Source organism: Eubalaena glacialis, chromosome X (assembly GCF_028564815.1).
Source record: "Eubalaena glacialis isolate mEubGla1 chromosome X, mEubGla1.1.hap2.+ XY, whole genome shotgun sequence".
In the NCBI taxonomy this organism is placed as follows: Eukaryota; Metazoa; Chordata; class Mammalia; order Artiodactyla; family Balaenidae; genus Eubalaena; species Eubalaena glacialis.
In genome coordinates this window covers 107,970,760-107,986,930 of record NC_083736.1, presented here as the reverse complement: position 1 = coordinate 107,986,930, position 16,171 = coordinate 107,970,760, and the positions used below count along the sequence as shown (strand labels likewise).

The 16,171-nt window shown below is 35.7% G+C and overlaps 1 protein-coding gene across 9 annotated transcripts in view; it reads left to right on the top strand.

Moving 5' to 3' along the window:
• Positions 1-16,171, top strand: part of KLHL13 (kelch like family member 13) — a 191,437-nt gene that overhangs the window by 123,796 nt on the left and 51,470 nt on the right. Inside the window, exons 1-3 of one of the 9 annotated variants that reach the window (XM_061177785.1) lie at positions 8,565-8,609; positions 9,117-9,161; positions 9,667-9,779. The exons of 6 other annotated variants lie outside the window; for them this stretch is intronic. In XM_061177785.1, the coding sequence (XP_061033768.1) occupies positions 9,682-9,779 (98 nt within the window). In that variant the 5' untranslated portion in view covers positions 8,565-8,609; positions 9,117-9,161; positions 9,667-9,681. Of the gene's footprint in view, positions 1-8,564; positions 8,610-9,081; positions 9,162-9,666; positions 9,780-16,171 lie in introns of those variants that run through there. 2 more of the 9 variants (XM_061177784.1, XM_061177786.1) reach the window with 2 other exon arrangements.

Genomic DNA, 16,171 nt, shown 5'->3' with positions numbered 1-16,171 from the left:
TCCATGTCGAGGCCTATGGGGGCGGGAGTCAGGCAGGGGTGAGGAATGACAGCTGTTGCTTGCACACCTTGCTGTATCTCCGTTGGAGGCATATCACAATAGGTGTTGTGCATTATGGTGACTGCGAGGTATTTTAAATAGGTTTGTGTTCGTTTTAGACTCGAGGAAGATAAAGAGCAGAAAGATTGCCCCCAAAAGGTGAAAAACAAGTGACTTTTGATATTTTTAAGAGTTAACCTATCCCAGTTGTTTTCAATTTAATTTTTAATTTTTTAAAACACTAGGCTATCTAGGATTCTGGATGGTTAAGGCTTAACGGTAGCAATAGATTTATGCTTACTCATGTTTCATATGTGAATATGCAGTCGGCCCGATTAGATTTTAAGGGATTTGTGGCTGGGGAACATGTGTTCTGTTGTATACTTGTAACATCTAGCAAAGTCATAACTTCTTGGTACTCACTGATGATTGAGCGAATTCAGCTCGCACGTCTTCTCTACAGGTTTTGGTCTTGGCATAGTGAGTGGATTGATTTTGGTGTTTGTGAAGTTCAAGGAGTCTATCTTACACTGTCAGGGACGGCTAATATACTACAGAGGCCTCAGTATAAACAAATGCATTTTAGTTGACAAATGCGAAAACGTGGTCCTAATTAATCAATTGGCTAATGCTTGTTCCCTGTTTAGAGTATCAGTTTAAGCTCGATCTTGCTGCTTCTTCACCCTTTTTGGAATACAAGTTATGTTGTTCTGTGCTTTACAGATCTGAATCTCAAAAACCGTTGATTCTGGAAATCCCTAAACACAAATATTTTTGTTTACTGGCTGGACAGCATCAAACAAAATGGCCAGACCCTGTAGTGGAAGACTCATAAAAATGTTCAAAAGTGTCTCTGACTTACGTCAAGCTGAATAAGGAATGAATGAATAAATATATGCTAGCTAAAGATGTATTTTACTCAAGTGTTGTATACCTTCAGAATTCCATGAGAAATAACTGATTATTGAAAACATATATTTGATTTTGAAGACATGAAGTGGTTCTGAACTACTGGTTGAAGTAGACAGACTTAGAAAGACAGTCAGGAACCCCAAATTTAAATCGCATCTAGCTAAAACCTAGGGTCAGCCTAGAAGATGAATTCTGTTTTCCTGAATTCTGTTTTTCATTCCCTCGTGTCAGAATCACATTTACTTTACTTAGTAATACAACATGAGATAGAGGAAAAGAAAGGATTTCCCCCACTGGACCACCATTGCATCCAAGTAATGAAGTTAGACATAAATCTAAAATAATGCTGTTGTTAGTTTGTAACGCATGAACACTTTATATAACATGAGTTAATGATGTCTTCCATCATAGGATTTTCATAATTGCTAAATATGTTTTTGAGGCATAGCAATTTTTAATTGCACACTAGCTTCTGTAATTTAGACTTACTACCATATATTTGGCATCTTGCAGTATAAATGTTTCTATACCTCCCTCCCTGCCTTTCTTTTAAGAAAAAAGTCTTTAGGGAGTTCCCTGGTAGCCTAGTTGTTAGGATTCTGGGCTTTCACTGCCGTGGCCCAGGTTCAACCCCAGGTCGGGGAACTGAGATCCCGCAAGCCACGCGACGCAGCCAAAAAAAAAAAAACAAACAAACAATCTTTAGAATTTATGATTACGCATGAGAAGAACTCTAAATTAGAAAATGAGAAGGATCTCAAAATATTCATGAAAATAGAGGTATTGAACTGTTTGCTAAGTCTCTTTAATACCACCATAGTAGGCAGATATCGTAACTAAGTTATACCTTTAAGAAAACTGTTGGTCCCCATGTTATGGCAGTGGGTCACAAGGTTCAAGTTTGAAGTTGAGCCTTTTTTGGACTTTAAGATATTCTCATTCATTATATAGCTAAAACCCTTTATTTTTAAACAATAATAGTTTACATAGATATATGTATAGGAAATTTGCAGTTTTAACGATTAGGCCTGGGAAATGGTAAAAACAAAATTAAAGCAATTGCATATAAAGGGCCTTCTTCATGGAAAATTTAAGTAGTGTGGTATAATCTCAATGAGTCATTAGGATTAGCTTTTCACGAAAGTGTTTGCTTCTGGTTAGCAAAATATTATTGTGATTACCCTAAGTATTTGTAACCAAGATTTACAAATACTCAGGGAGAAGAGGTGGAACAACTTAGGTAATCGCCTAGATCTCATTTTTGCCTGTAACATTTATGGTGCGCATGTGAATGTTATAATAACTCTTTAGATAAAAGGATATAAATACGATTTTTTCAAGATAGTAGTATTATTTCATTAATTTTAATTGGGATATTGAGGAAAATGTCTTATTCTAAAGGTCTTTCAACAACTCAGATTTTTGTAAAAAATATAGGTATTACTGAAAGAATGTATAACATAGGAAATACTGACTTTCTTTAACTGGCATGCTTTTGAGACTTAGGTATGTGATGTGCTTATTATTTTAAAAAGTTTTTCAACCATTATAGATAAACATTATTAGAAATTATTTACTCTTATCAACATAGTTCATAATTTACAAAAATTAAGATTGTAATATTGCTTATTACTTTGTCTTCATGCACAGTTCGTAGTGTTGCTTCTATAGTTGATGCCACAAAGTAGTGAAACTATTTGAAAAGCTTTCTATGCATATAATTTTTAGTCAGTAGAGCCATATTCTTAACTTTTCTTTCAGTAACACTGCACATTTTAAATACATTTTTATTTTGATAAGTTTGCAGGTTTAATGTACAAACACATCAGAAACTCTAACAATAGTTTGGCTATTTTATTTACCAAATGTAATTTAAGGAGATACTTAGGAAGTTGTTGAGAGACAACTAAACAGATAAATTATTATTATTTGAGGTGAGAGCAGAGATTTTTCCTTAGAGCAATCCATCATCACTATCAGTGACGCCTTTATTTTATTTAAGAAAGTATGTATTCTGGGTGATTTTCTTCAACATATGCTTATTTTTAACAAGACAATGTGTATATTTAATTTTTTTTCATTTTAAGGACTTTATAGCCTAAAATTATCAAATTAACAGATGGATATTCCTTTTACTTTGAACTCTGCTTTTAGTAATAGCAGAATCAATAACAGCATTTTTAAAACTTTTCAGGATATATCCTGGCTTCAGTACACAGTTCTTGTTTAATCACTACCCTGCTTATAAAAATCTCACTTTCAATCTACTCAACAAATACTTACTGAGTGCTTTCCCATGTGCCAGGAATAGTGATCAATTAGGAAGATAAAGATTCAGGGATTCCTTCTTGAAGGAGGAGCACGAGTTTGGGGAGGGCATCTCAGGCAAAGTAGCAAAGCTGGAGCACGGGGGTGTCCTAACAGCAGGCCTCTTATTGGAGCACTGGATACATTATCCCTATTTGATGATCATAAACTGTCTCTGTAAATGGCTTTTTCAACAATTTAAAAATGGTAATGCAAAATCAGGTATATAGATAGTATGTACGTAAAAATCATTGATTTCCACCATTACCCCTCCCAATACACCCACTTTGATTTGGGGTTTAAGGCATTTTTTAATACATGGGAATACTTAAGAATTAATTTAGGTTATGCATGTCAAAGATGTATGAAGACTTACTTGGGCATATGGATTTGGGAATCATGTGAATGAAGAACTCAAGGGTAGCCCCCCCACACACACAAAAAAAGCCATAAAGAATATAGATACTGCAGAAAACAAAAGGAAGAAGGAAGGGCAAGGACTTCTGAATTTCCCATTCAGTGCAAATCCTTTTTTCAGCATGGTGACATTAAGGGTAGTCAGAATCTGTGGGTCATTGGGTCCCCAACAGCTGGATCTCTCTTGTTGCCTGCTCAGTCCTTTCTACACCAACTCCCATCTTAGCCTCATAACCTCATTCATCTGACCCCCGGTTATAAAAGGTGCTACATAAACATCAGGAACCACTACCATTCTCCCTCCCGCCAGTCCATTACCTTCCTCACCCTTACTTTTTTTCTCCTTTGTTCCCCTTACCTTATCAGCTTACTAGCTCCTCTTATTGCTGTTCTATACCTGACTCCCCCAAAACAAACAAAGAAACAAACAAACGTTTAGTACCCATATTTTCCTTTGGAAATGTTAAAGATCGGAAGAGTATTTCCCTTCACATTACTTATGCCATCATGGCCTGAGGAATTCTCTGTGCATATACACACACATGTGCGTATGTGCCTGCACAAGTGTGTTTTTCTACTTGTTTGTATTGTGAAGGAGATAGGTCCTACAGTAATCCAAGGCATAGTCATGGTTACAATAATCTATGTAAATTCTTTGTGGGACTGTAAGAGTCTACACAGTTCCGTTAAGGAAATTGATTTGTGAGAAGGTGCTTATAAAAGATGAAATAATGACTTTCCAAAGCAGCTGTCTTTGAGGAATGTCTAGGATTTTCCATTTTGATCTTAGCAAGGCTACATATCAGAGTATCTAGTAAGAAATTTTTAATGTATTTGATATTCAATTTCCTAAAACAAATAAAAAGGAGACACACACACACCTAAGTATATATAGCCATTCGCGTGAACAGTTCTATTTCCTGTAATGAGGAGCCCTGAATGTATTAAGAATTGTGCTCTGTTGTCTAGAAGTTAACTTTTTGTATGCTTTAAAGGGTTTAAGAGTCCTACTTGGTTGCCATCCAAGTACTTTTACTGATTGGTAGAATATAAACAGAGCACACGATTTGGCATGATCTACAGTCTTGTCTGAGCAACAGGAATAACATGGATCTCCCAGATTAGTCTGAAGGGACATTGTCAGGACTCCAGAAGATTACACAGTGCCTGCTCATACAAACGATGGTTAATGCTATTATTCTTCAGTTGTACTTACCACGGGATTAACCAAAACTTGCAAGAAAAAGGTAGGTTAGTTCTTAGGGAATATTGGGAAAATATGGAGAAAGAGGTCAGATATGTGACATATTAGTCAATTCATTTCACGAGTTGGTGGTACTGGAGACAAACTGTAGCAGTCAGTAAGCAAATTAAACTTTCACATAAAGTTATTTAGAAACATTTACATTGAGAAAAAAATTAGACTCTTGGTTGTATATTTCACTTTTCTCTCATACTATGACTGGCTTAATTTTTACTCACCGTTTTCTCCCTGATCATTCTTAAACACCTTCTGGAATTAAGATTTTGGAAATGGTCTTTCTACACACGTTTGTATTTTTGGTGTTTCTTTCCCATGTCTGTCTTTGAGTGTACATATAATTGGAGGAATAAATAACTCTTTGTAGTTCTTGTTTCTTTTGAATACATTGAGACATTTGTAGAATGTGGTTCACTTCATATGGAAACAAACATCTTCTGGAACCGTCTCATTGAGAAGAAAGGACAGTAGGGATTCTAGAGCGGGAGTCCTAGACTAGGAGATGGAATTTGGTTTCTAGTTCCAGTTCTGCTACTAGCTAGTAGTGTGACAAGTTAACTTCTCTGGGCTTCAGTTTTTTCATCTATACAATGAGGGTGCTGAGCAAGATGATTTGTAAAAGTTCTACAAATCTTCTCTTTCTACTTTGGGAACCAGGGAATTCTGTGTTGTAAGATTTGGCCAAGACTGACTCCTTTCGTGGCCTTGGCCAAGTCCCAACATTGTTCTTTATTACATCTCTGAAATACGCATTCACAGGTATTTTTAAGTGATTAATGTTCATACAATGTTTTGAAGAGCTTTTGTGCATGTTGTCTTTCTATCCCATTTTATGCAGTTGTCCATAATAGAAACCAAGTGTTCTGTAAATGAAATCAGTGTTTCCTGTGATGTGAACAAGGGCTTTTGACATTTCCCAGTCTAAATATTTTTTTAATTAATTAATTAATTAATTAATTAGCTTATTTTTGGCTGTGTTGGGTCTTCATTGCTGCACGCGGGCTTTCTCTAGTTGTGGCGAGCAGGGGCTACTACTCTTGGTTGCAGTGTGCAGGCTTCTCATTGCAGCGGCTTCTCTTGTTGCGGAGCATGGGCTCTAGGCGCGCTGGCTTCAGTAGTTGTAGCACGTGGGCTCAGTAGTTGTGGCTCACGGGCTCTAGAGCGCAGGCTCAGTAGTTGTGGTGCACGGGCTTAGTTGCTCCACGACATGTGGGATCTTCCCGGACCAGGGATCGAACCCGTGTCCCCTGCATTGGCAGGCGGATTCTTAACCACTGCGCCACCAGGGAGGTCCCCCCCAGTCTAAATATTAAAGTAGTGGGACCACTGAGCTTGCATAAAATTATATTTAAAATATATATTCAATCATTTTCTTCCTTTCACTCTGTAGGTGAAAACATTTTTAGTTCTGGAATGTAATGGTAATTACACTCCGTAGTTGCTACTAGAGTCGCCGTCAGGGTAGTAAAATCTGATTAATTTGGACTCTGCTAATTTGTAATTGGGGTGATTTTACCTGGCTGAAGTTTATTTCTAAATGACGTATGAGGAATGGTGTTGTTAAGCAATTTAATAGTGTAAAGTATATTTCATGGACTATATTTCTAGTTAAGGGAATTATTTTTAAAGCCTTTGGCGTATTGGTTGTTTGCTCATGAGAGAGAATTACAAATGACTTCTAGCAATTTATTAAAGCAAAAGAACTGAATATAAATAAATGCTCATCATCAGATATAATGCTTTTAGGGTTTTGGGGTCTTTAAGAGTGTTTAGGATGGGTGGAAGAAAGCAGTCTTTCTTTTCACTTTGAACAAATATTACAACCGTTGGAGTGCTGCAAAAACAGGTTCTGAACATTAAGTCTAAGAGATGATTTGATGGTATTGGTTGATTTCTTTGGAGCCAAATGAGATTAGACCAAGAATATGTTGGTGTTTTGAATCAGTTGATTGTTCGTAGTAGAATAATAACTTGAGAACCTTTGCAATAAAGTGATCTTCGCCTGTTTTGGGAGGTTACCGTCTTGGAAATTTGGAAAACTCTACATTCACCCTATTTCCCCCTCATAAATATTGAATAGTCTTCACAGATAAAGACTCAAAACACTTAACTACCTTGGTTTTACATAGGTTTGGGGGTCTTTGTTCTCAGAAGGAGAAGTTACATTTGCAATGACTACTTTGTAATATTTTCATAAGCTGGAAAGTGATTGAAGTTCCTCTCTAAAATCTAAAATTGCTCCATATAGCTAATTTGTAGCTGTTTTATGTTTTATATTTTTAAATGTTTGAGAATGCTTCAGGGCTTTGGAATGAGACATTCCAAACTTGCTTGATGAGTATGTGTGTGTGTGTGTGCGCGCGGGTGTGTATTGTGTGTGTTTTCCTTCTTGGGGTCTCCAACAAGTTACCACTGCCAATTGTACCTAGGACCTTTTTGCTCCTTAACTATTAAGATTATTATACAAATCCTTCTAATGTAAAATATTGACTACAGTTTATTTGTATTAGTGGCACTTTTAAAAAACTTTTAAAATGTATTTTGGCCACTAAGATATTGATAAATATTCCTTTCTCTGATTCCTTTGAAGATTTCTGTGAGACAGTTTTTGGTGGGGGTGCTGAAAAGAGTTGGAAATATCATTTAACCCTTTAAGTTGCTTGACTGAGTTTTTGTGCAGTGTTTGTGTCTGATAGATTGAATAAAAATTATTTGTGAGGTAGTGATGGCCGAGACCTATTTAGTATTTAATAAAGTTTATGCATTACTGGTCAATGTTTCAAAATAAGCTTTCCCTCCTTAGGTATGTATGCGTGAATGTATATACTGCGTATACATATATGTTGGATTTCGTAGGAAAATACATTGTTGAATATTGATGTGTTCTTGAAGGTACTTGTGATTACCTTAGGTGATTTCACGCTGTATTCTGGTATATGAAATTATGTATTTTGCAATTTTTGAAAGCAGTGTCTTTCTTACAGAAATAATTATCTGTGCTTTTTGAATACAAATGAGAAAGGCTCTTCGGGACTAAATCTCAATCTTTCAAAAACTGGGAATCGTTTGGAAAGAGCATATGAAAGCCAGCTACTTAAGTTGGAAGCACAAGCTTATTGTTTGAATATAAACTTGAAAGTAAATATGAGCTTTTCATCACTGCGATGAGTTTTTTAAAAGGTAGCGGCTTTCATGTCAATGGCGGTCCTCCTTTATTAAGCTTGCATTTGATGAAGATGGGTAATTCGGTTTTTAGGTAGAAGGTGGAAGGACACATTGAGGGTAGATATTTAGTGATGGCGACTTGCCTACATCAGAAATAAAATTCTTCAACCTGAAAATAAAGAGTTCAGCATAATACCGGTTTATCCTATTTTCACTTCTTTGAATTGTGTAGAAAGTGTGTGAGTTTGGTGCTTTAAACAGAAACTTGAAACACCCAGTCGCGTTCTGGGCATTTACAACGCTATTTTCTGGCAGTATTTTAAAACAATACAGATGAAGCCTCTATTTGCCGTTACTTTCATGAAATACGTCAACCTGCCTTTGACAGCAGCTTGAATTTTTGAACCTCCTTGTCAGTCACTAACCCCTAGAGGTTACCGGACCCGCCGCTGAGCTCTGGAATGGTCCCTGCTGGACACCTGCTTGGTGTCTCTCCTCTAGGCAATTTGTGAGCTGTTTGGGGGCGGGGGAGGCGTGAAGGAGGGTGAAGGGGAGGGAAAGGGGGAGAGAAGAAGGGGAGGGCAGCACTGAATTAGATTGTTGATAGCGTCCCTCCGAGGACTGCTATTAAGAGCACGCTATTCTGTACTTCTCTGCTGCAGAAGACAGAGTGATATTCGTGTTAGCACACAGCATGTTGTAAATGTATGAGATTTTTGCTCATCCTGGCTTGGAAATAAGAATAGGGAAAAGAGAGCAACTTGAATCAGAAGCTACTAGAAGAGCGTGCAGAGTTCTGCAGCAGTTTATATTTGTTCTTACATTTTGCCTTCTTCTAACTGGAAAACAGAGAGACTGGCATTTTTTTAAACGGGCGCTTCCCATAATGGCATTCTTGTATTGTGTGGCCAGAGCTTGCACAGGAGGAAAGCAGGCTGCCGAATTTAGTCACTGATCTCTATTAGCTGTGGCCTAAGGCTATGCTGAGGTTTATATCCCATTTGTATTGTTGCAGCTCAAAAGAAGAATGTTCAGAGGATGACAAGTGTATTCTGAGTAGGTATGTTGTTTCATTTTCATATGAAACCCGTCTATTTTTTTTTTCCTGCTACTATTGGTCAGAAATCAGGTTAATAGGTGCAGAATATAGTGCAGTGCTGCAGTATCCCTGTTAAGGTAGAACAATGGTAATGCAAGCTTAAAATAATACCAAAAAAAAAAAAAAAAAAACCACCCCAAACCCTAGCCGCTTTTATCAAATAAAGCTGCATTGTGTGGTATGCACAGTGCAGTCTTTTCAAAAAAATATACTGCAGTCAACGCTTTCCTAACGAGGTGGCACTATTGTTGAGTTCGAACGATAGAATCATCGTTTGCTTTAGGGGACAGGAGGATTTAAAGGAGGTACCTTGCAGCCCTATTTTACAGATTGGAAGCATCGGTTTAAGGGCACTGGCAGAATCGTTTGCTTGTTCTCCGCGGCAGCCACTGCTGTGTCAGTACAGTGTGGAATGGAAGTCCTAGTTGGTAGTCTGTTATGGAAACGCTGTTTACTGTTATTGTAGTACCGTGGTGACAACATGCCATTGAAATGGAAAACGAGCTCTCCTGCTATCTGGAAATTCCCAGTTCCTGTGCTTAAAACATCCAGGTCAACTCCACTTTCTCCAGCATACATGTAAGTGAGAGAAAATAGGATATTAAAGTGGGATTTCATTCATGAATCAACCTTGTGGCAAAAGGGGGTAAAAATCCCAAACAGCAACATCCAAAACCCCACAAGATTAAAAACCTCAAGCTTGCTTACATTTAAATATATTGGCATGCCCACATTTTACCATTGTTTTGTTTTTCTAGGAGTTTATGTTTCTTTTCATTTAAAGTGCCTAATGGTAATGTAATTACTAAGATGAAAGTCTAAAGGTATATCTAAGGAATTGCATAAGGATAAACTTTTACATTGGTTGGATGTTTTGAATCTTTGTGTATCTGAAATACTTAAGATGACTTATTTTGTGTAATGGCACAAAAACTGCTGATGATTGATGTTGATGTGTTGAATATGGAAATGCTTTCTATAATTTTTTGATGAATTTGAAATATTCGGAGTTAACACATTGATCAGAAAATGAGTCTTTTAATCAGGACTTTTATACTTGAGTTGTGTATGAACATTAATAAGTTTGATATTATATCTTTCTCAGTTTTATAATTCGAGTTCTGATGTATAAGTTCGAATTTGTGCAAATTATAGTTCTATGAGTAGTTATTTATATACATGGAGTTGAAAAGTGTGTTATACAAGTATCTATTTTAGAAATTTATTTTAAGTAAATATGTACTGAAATATATTGGGACGTCTTTCTAGAATATTTGAAAATCTTATTTTTTAAATTTGCAAAGTATTGCTTTAAAAACAAAATCTGGGAGGTATAATAAAATATTCTTTTAAAGTATTGTCTGTGATCTTTTTTTAGTAGAGGAAGGAGTGAGGGAAAGCTGGACTTTTTTTTTTTTATTAAATAATTGTACGAGAAAAGCTTTTGAGTGAAAGTCTGTCTTAACTGTAAGTGTTCCCTTTAAAATATTTTTCAGTAGGACAGATGTGGAAAATTCTTCCCGCTTTAGGTTCATTGTGTGTTTAGAAATCTGGTGAGTTGCCATTTTATTACTTAGTTTTTGTTTTATATGAGGTTCAGATGCACAGTGGTATCTATCTGGTTCTTTGAAAGGCTTTCAGCTGCTGAGGAAGTGTGCCTGTGCTCTCAGTCCAAAAGAAGCAATTCCCGGGAAAGCGAGGAAAAATGAGGACATTTCAGAGTTGAATCCTGTCATCATTTCATTTTCAGATTATTTTTTCTATTCCTTCTTAGAAATGCTTCAGGTTATTTTATCTGGGTGTTAAACTCTGTTTCCTATAAAGTTAAAAATTTAAGTTATATTTGTAAAAGAAAAAAGAAAAAAAATCAGCTCTGTTTGTTTCTCAAAAGCTGCATTTGTCAAAAGTGCAAATTAATGGAGGTGACAAGTTAATGGAGCTCCTTCAAATAATTCGAGAAAATGAGATGTGCCTGCTGACTTTATATATCTTAGCTGGTGAGAAATGACCAAAGATTTACCAAAAGCAACTTCATCATCAAAACAAAGCATACACACCCCAAACTAAAACCAATAGGTTACAATTAATAATGGTTACTAATGATTCTAGTATTCCTACTGCATTTTACTGTCCAAAAGATCCAATTTGCAGCCCCTGTTGCAGCTGATTTGCTACTTTTTAGAGATGATCAAAAAATACTTACATTTTTTTAATCCATACTAGCCACAAGCTCAGATACAGCTTAATACAACATCTTTAATGAACCACTTTCTTTCTTTTAAGTCCTCACCTCTTTGACCTGGTGACATGAGTGAATTGATTTAGATGAGAGAAGCCAGAAAATATCATAGATCTTGCACGTTGGCATTGAGTGTTGGTAGTACACATATGTAGAATGGAAAAGTCTATTTGAGGAGCTAGTGTTAGTCTGGACTATTTTGACATTGTGACGGTCTGTATTGTTAAATTGGCCTTAACTTCTTTTTTTAATAAATAAATTAATATGAGGTTTAAAATATTATGTAAATATACACAGAGGATATATGTTAAATATAGGAAAAGAAGACTAGCTTGGGGAGTTTAAATCAAGTTTTAAATAAATTGTTTCGTTTTTGACTGCTTTAGAGTTCATTGCCTTGCTGGGCCAGAAATAAAAATACCACGTTTAACATGTTGTTCTCATCAGTGCTTCCTTATATTCCATAGCACTTCTACACACAGATGATATTTAAGTTGAGCATATTTTTCACTGAAAAATTGTAAAGAGTAAGTTAGAATCCTGGGTCAAGTAACATCATGTTTGCTCTCATGGTCGGTTGGGTTGGCAAACATAGATTAGATGGCTACTTGTGTCTTTTGGGTCTAAAGTCTTTGCATTGAAATGGAGCAGTTAAATTCTGACTCTTTGATAGATTGTGATATTTTAGAAGTTACCTGTAAAATTATGTATAAACATTAAAGATACTATCTTGAATATAGAATTCTTCCCAGTTAATATAAGCATCTTTTGGTATATTTGCTTGTATTGGTTTGTAATGTTTTATCGTTATTTACTGTGATTTGTCAAATACATATTACATGATTTTCATTGATGACTTGGGTGCTTTTTCAAAGACTGAAATTTCAATATAAAATATTTTTGCTTGTAGTAAAAATGTGTTGTAGTAATGGAGCAAATATGGAGAAATATAAAGGTTCCTTATGGTTTCTTTCTAAACTCAATGTAGGTGCTGCTGGCTAGAACTCTTCCATTGATGCTGGTGGTAGGGCAGTGCTGCTATCCACTAGTGAAAGCTAGAATATAGAATGTTTTACTTACTGCAAACATTGAACAGAAAAGCTTTTTTTCCTTGTGAATTTAAAGTCCAAGTTGGCTTGCTTTCTGCTTGTTTAGAACCTGAACGTGAGTTAAAACCTTTCCATATTTTCAAGACTTATTGATGATAAAGACAATGTTTATGGTAATATTAAGGAAAATAGTTTCTTATGTAGCATAAAGTGCTTTTCAAATTGTGTTAAAATATGATTTGGGAAGAGTGGAGTATCGTAAAGACAAAAGATTTGGGAAAATAATCCTTTGGCCTCCAGATAGCTTGATTACCAAATATTATTTAGTCTTTATTAGGTAGAGTCTCCCTTCAGCTTCAGTTTTGAACACTTGCAAGGGTGGTGTGCCATCCATGTGGAATTCTGAAGGGACTGTCTTGATCGAAATCTGAGTGATGTGTTTGTGTTACACTCTGTTCAGCAGAAGGTTGAAGTTCAACCTTAGCCTGAAGGAGTATCTCCTGGTCAGTGTAAGCTGAATTAGTAGACTCTGCTCCTGACAGGTGTGAACCATGTAAATTAACCTGTCAATTTGCCTAAATTAATAAAGCTGAAAGGGCAGTCACTTCTAAGTGGTTTTCTGGTGTTTTGGTATTCATTGTTTTCAAGCAGCAAATGATTCCTTCAGGCTGATGTTACAGGGTTAATGTATTGTTAGATTCCAAGGACACACTGAAATAGAACAGAATTAGCATTAGCTATCTTTTTATCTTTTCTTCACAAGCAGTTAAGTCTTGCTAATAATGGTGTGGCCACAAGGAGGAAGACAATGGGTAAGAATGAACCAGCACAATGTAACAGTGAATCATAGCAAGCCAGACAATGGGTGTAGAATGTTAGTGAATTAGACTTGTCCTCTCTTAGCCAATACACTTGTATTCAGTTAGCGTCCTGTTTACAACTATTTTGTTTACTATGTAAAATATATTTTAGAGTAAGTGCCAATAGCACTGACTTCTATAGCAATCATTTTCTATCATTTTATCATTGAGATTCAGTATCTAGATTTCCCTAGAAAAAATGGTGCTTTACTTTATTTAATTGTCAATAATTTATCTAGATTTAGTCATACTATATAAATGTTCCTTGTTTGTGGGTGATTCAAAGGACAGAGAAAATTAAGATATGCACTTTCTAAATTTGACATGTTTTCTATCCCCTAAGATTGTCTTTTTTCTAATTTAGTGAATAAAATACAACCTTGAAAATAAAATAAAACAAAACCTTAGATATCTTTTTCATCTAGCAAAATACTTCCCAAATTGATATTCTCAAATTAGAAAAGAATATAATTAGTTAGATATTTTCACAATTAGTGTATACATAAACTTTTGTTTCTGTCTGCCCAATTTGTTTTTTTACAACATATGCTCAGTCTAACAAAATTATGTGGAGAAATAACATAAATAACACAGAGCAATTTAGCGCTCATCTGTAACTTTTGTAGCATGTTTCTTGTGAATTTCCATTGTCTGAACTTGCAGAAGGGCTAGCTTAACACTTATTAATGGAAAAATCATAGAGATAAAAGTGACCTTAGATGTCATTTAGAGAATCCAGATCCCCTTTAAAGCAGGAATCCTTCCTGTGACAACTGTGAAAGATGCTGATGCACGTTCTCCTTGATCACTGTCAGTGACAAAGAGCTCACTACCTCCCCAAGCCAGCACCTTTCATTCGTGGACAGCTCTTCCATGCATTGAGCAAAATCAATTCCTCTTATCTTTCATCTCCTATTCCTAGTGTGGCCTTCTGGAGCTATGGAGAAAAATATTATTTTCTCCATAACGTACAAGCCTGGAAATCTTCTTTCTTTAACCATTACTCATGTGACATGTTTTCCAGACTCTTCACTCTGCTGGTTGTCCCTCACCCAGATAGTTTTTTGTGTTAAACTTTATACAAGATACTACATCTGAATGAGATGCTCCCCACACGGTCCGACTAGAAGAGACCTCTCTCCTTTCATACAGGCGTTTTGCTTATCTTAAAGAGCCTGCGATTATATTATTTTTTAATCATAGCATTCACCCTGAACCACAGTGACTCAGAGTTTACAAACTTCTTTTCGGAGGTTTACGACTAGATTGCTTGTTCCTCCTAGTCAGCGTTTATTCTCTTGGCTACTTCAGATCTTCGAGTCTGAGGAAGTCTGGCATGTGCGAATGAAATTAAAATTTTGTTTTAAAGCCTATTGTATGTGTCTTTAAAAAGATCTCTTAAAACCATTTAATGTATCTGAGGAATATTGCACACAAGAAACTTACAAGACAGAAAGCTAGTAGTTCGGATGCTTTCAGCAATTTCCAAGAATTTTACTCGTGGAAAATTTATCTAGATTCATTGTTTTTTATGCCTAAATGAGTGTTACTTCCAAGTACCCCTCAAAACATTTCCCCAGAGGGAAGAGAGACGGAAATGCAAATCTTTCACCATCATGCGAAGTCTGGAGTTACTAAGAACTTTAAGGATTCCAGACATTCTGCTTGAAATTTAGAATATTTAGATGAGACCTAAATAGGGCCAAGTTAGGGGGAGGGAAAAGAAAGAAGGAAGAGATAGGCAAGTATTTGTATTAATGACTGTATTACTTGTAAAGAGTCAAGAAATATAAGCACTGTGCATGCTGATATTTTAAATTGAAATAGCAGCCACAGTGTATTGCTTTATCTCCTCAAGGCCAAGAAAGAGGTGGTATAAACGTGAGATTCTTGGGGAATCAGTACATAAAGAAGTTACTGAGCAATCCACTTTTGAAAGAGCTCAGTTCTTTTTCAATCACCTTGTATATTGAGTTTATAATATTCAGAAGTTACTGCCTGTTATGCACCAGGCATAACTCTGCTGGGTATTATGGATATAGTCCTTGCAGTTATTCAAAATGACTAGTCTTTATCTTCTATCCTATCTTTATTTATAAACAATTAAATTGCTTGATTTATTTTGCTCCTGTGAAAATTCTAAACCAAGACAACCAGTTTAAATAACATTCTTGTTTACTGTGCTTGCATTATTGATAATGGATTTAATGGCAATAAAAATACTACAGAGGAGAAATGTATCTGGGCTAACTGAGGAGATATGAATTGGATATAGATACCAGATTTTAAAGTGCATATTCCTATTGTGGTGATCATTTCGCAATATATACAAATATCAAATCATTATGTTGTACACCTGAAACTAATACAACGTATGTCAGTTATACCTCAATATTTAAACCAAGAAAACAAGAGAAAGTACATATTCCATAAGATGGAAAATGATGCAGTTTACATTTAAACTTGATAGTCACTTTTTTAAACAAGAAAAATGGAGTGCCATTCTTTAAGTTGGACAGGGCTTAGGTGCTTTATAGCACACAAGTGTATATATTTTTACCTTACAAGCATCAACAATTTGATCCCAGACTATATGATGTAATCTTAGAGAAAAATAAAATTATATTATGTTTCCAATTATAGTAAAATATTTTCACTGGCATGACTTACTATGATGAGGGTATATGTTGTTTTTAACCCAATTTTGCGACATTTATGGTATGGTAAGACAGGAGCATGCCCAACTTGTTGGACAATTCTTCTTATGATATGGTTCAGTGGAGAAATGAAATAACATCTTTCCATAAGAAAAATGTAATTAAA